At 37.3% G+C, this 2,882-nt stretch overlaps 1 protein-coding gene across 2 annotated transcripts in view; it reads right to left on the reverse strand.

The window, feature by feature from the left end:
* Positions 1 to 2,882, reverse strand: part of FGA (fibrinogen alpha chain) — a 9,779-nt gene extending 6,897 nt beyond the window's left edge. For both annotated transcript variants that reach the window (XM_011970469.1, XM_011970468.1), the window contains exons 1-3: positions 2,757 to 2,882; positions 1,559 to 1,684; positions 920 to 1,103 (exon numbers count right to left, since the gene is read on the reverse strand). In XM_011970469.1, the coding sequence (XP_011825859.1) occupies positions 920 to 1,103; positions 1,559 to 1,684; positions 2,757 to 2,810 (364 nt within the window). In that variant the 5' untranslated portion in view covers positions 2,811 to 2,882. The remainder of the gene's footprint in view (positions 1 to 919; positions 1,104 to 1,558; positions 1,685 to 2,756) is intronic.

Raw genomic sequence — 2,882 nt, forward strand, 5'->3', positions numbered from 1 at the left:
TGTGAATTCAAAACCTATGGGACATTTGACTTTTGGATAATGTTATGCCCTGCAGCCATCCATGAATCCCAGTTAAGATGTCCTATTAGCAATTAGTAATCTCAAATAAATATAGAAGAAATTTCTTTGGAATTTTAAAGGTGTAATTTGGAGTTAAAATAATTGATTTGATTGCATTCCAAATATTTTATAATATCCTTAATCAAGGGACTTGAACATATTGGATTTTCTTACTGATGAATTTTTCTTTTTATCTATAGATTTGAAATTGTTCCTAAGCTGTTTTGGGTCAACAGGATCACTCACTTGCCAGCTAGTGTTGCATCACTGATTTTAAATGTCAAGTGTCTGTGAAGGTGTAAAAAGGTAAAGCAAAACTTCAGAAACTGAGGCCTCCCTAGACTCGCTGTCCATGACCAGAGTGAATGCGATGTTTCCTAACCCTAATGAGTAGACGCTGAAAATGATGTAGCTTGACCCTATATTTTAAAGTTAAAAATCTACCTAATCAGCTCAGTGGAGTCTGAGGGTTGAACTCCCAGCTTTGTGTCTTTGAATAAGTTCCTTGACCTGTCAGTTTTCACCTCTGCAAGGCAGAAACAAAAATATCCAACTCAGAGTCTGACCCATCCTACTTTCAGTATATACCGTTGAAAAGAACACACTTAAATTCTTGTTTTTAATCCAAAATTCTGACTTATTTTGTGACCTTAAACAATCTCAGTTAACATCTTTTACTTTGAAAAAATAGCAAAAACAAAAGCTCCCCCTTAAAATTTTCAGGGATGTTATGAAGGCATGTATTTCTACACTAAGTACTTTGGGATGAAATTGTCATAGATATAAGCAGATATCATATTTATTTAGGATCTTTGTTGTTTCTGTTACAAAATCAAAGCAATAAACATGTAATACTTACTATTGGATGAGACAAGATCGCCTCTCAAAATTTCCATTATATTAGTGGTCACTGAGTTAGAATCTTTATTGTTCTTCTGATAGTCAAGTAGTGAATTTTTGAGTTTATTTATTCTGTTTGTAAAATCTTGATTGACTTCATCAATCAACCCTTTCATCCTGCAGCCGGAAGGGCATTTGTAGTTCTGAAAGTGAAGAGAGAAAATTACAGTAAGGATCTAGCTCTTGGATTCAGAATAATTTTGCATGTTTCCATGCAGTCCCCATTTCTTCCTACCTCTTCCAGACAAGTTGGCTTAAAAGTAGGTAAGAGGACTAGTTAGAGGTTGCAGAGAAATTCTGGAATGACGTTCCACTTAGCCATAAATTAGATGCCAGGAAATTGAGGCCACTATACTCAGGTGCCTCGTTTTGCCTGAGCATGCAACTGAAATCCAGTCTGTTCACCCACTAATGATCCAGAGTTGGGGAGGTAATTAAACAGTGCTCTTGCTAGTAGGTTCCTTTTCTTTATTTGGTATGTAGGGAGCTATTCAATTATTTTCTATTTTAAAAAGTTTCTGGGACCAATCAGGTCAGCCTGTGAGCCCCTCTAGCAACAGAGGGAAGGAATTTGCTGCTTCCCCAGCTAACTGCTTACCCAGTCTTCATCAGAGCAGAAGGGCCAGTCTGAATCTTTGCAGGCAGATTGATGCCTTTCCACAACCCTTGGGCCACGCACGCCTCCTCCTTCAGTTATAAAGTCACCGTCACCAGTATCTGCAGTCTTTAAAGATTCATTTACATACCCAAAAGAGAGCAACAGCAATGTTAGCCAGAAGAGGAGACACTGACATGCCTATAAGTCCCCAGGAAGAGATGGCACTCTCACAAAGATTAAGGACACCAGCCACAGGGCTTCTGCAAGCCTCAGGTTTCTTGTCTTCAAATGGAAACCCTAAGACCCATTTTATGGAGTTGTTATGAGAATTAAAGGAGATAAGGTGTACAAATTTCTTAACTGTGTATGACACTAAATAAGCATTTAATAAATATTAGGAGTTTTAAAGAATCCATCCTAAAAGGAAAATTATTTGAATCTACAAAATCAGTTAAATTTTACCTTTTCATTTTTACTAATGACTGCAGACAGAAAGAAAGTTGAAAGCTATAGAGCTCTTTCTCCTGTAATTGCTGCTTCGGTAGAAAAAACCTACACTATCTTAACTTAATGTTCCTCTCTCCTTCAAGTTTCTATGTAACCTTTAGAGATGGATTCATAATCTAAAAGAATACCATTACTTCCTAAAAGCTATTGCCTTACTAACTAATCTCTTCTGATACTGCAAAGATGTTTCCAAAGATAATTAATTTGCTTTTTCTTTTGTCTTGACAAACACAAAAATAATCTTTCAGCAAAACTGTACGAAAACTAAAAGTTCTGCTTATTATGGGCAAGTAGCAAAAAATTAATAATTAAAGAAAACAAATCTTACCGTAGAATGTTTTATTCCATTAACTAGCAATATAATGCACCAAGGCTTTATAACTACAAGGATAGCAAAGAATTCTTGCCCTTTTTAAAACAAAACAAAACAAAATGTAGTAAGACTGAATGACCGATGCTAAAGTTTCCCTTGTGAGTTTGTACACTCTCATCCATCTAAGATCTTCCTCTTGGGGTCATATTACCTTGTATTCTTGAGGTGTCAATCCCATCCAGGAGCTTTCCTCCCAGGCCTGGAGTTCATAAAGCTAAGAGTGTGTCATGACATAGAACAGGTAGACTCTGACCTCCAAGCTCTTTGTGGAATAAACACCAGAGAGAAAGCAAGAAGAGAAAATGAAAAGGGCCATACCCATCCTGTGCCCACCACACTTAGGACCAGGCAGACGATCCTCATGGAAAACATCTTTTCTAAGGGTGGGGCTGGCTCATGAGAAGCACTCCAGCTGAAAGAAAGGATTGCCTCCACTCCTAGTTC

The sequence above is a fragment of the Mandrillus leucophaeus genome, unplaced genomic scaffold, assembly GCF_000951045.1.
Source record: "Mandrillus leucophaeus isolate KB7577 unplaced genomic scaffold, Mleu.le_1.0 Scaffold95, whole genome shotgun sequence".
Lineage (NCBI taxonomy): Eukaryota > Metazoa > Chordata > Mammalia > Primates > Cercopithecidae > Mandrillus > Mandrillus leucophaeus.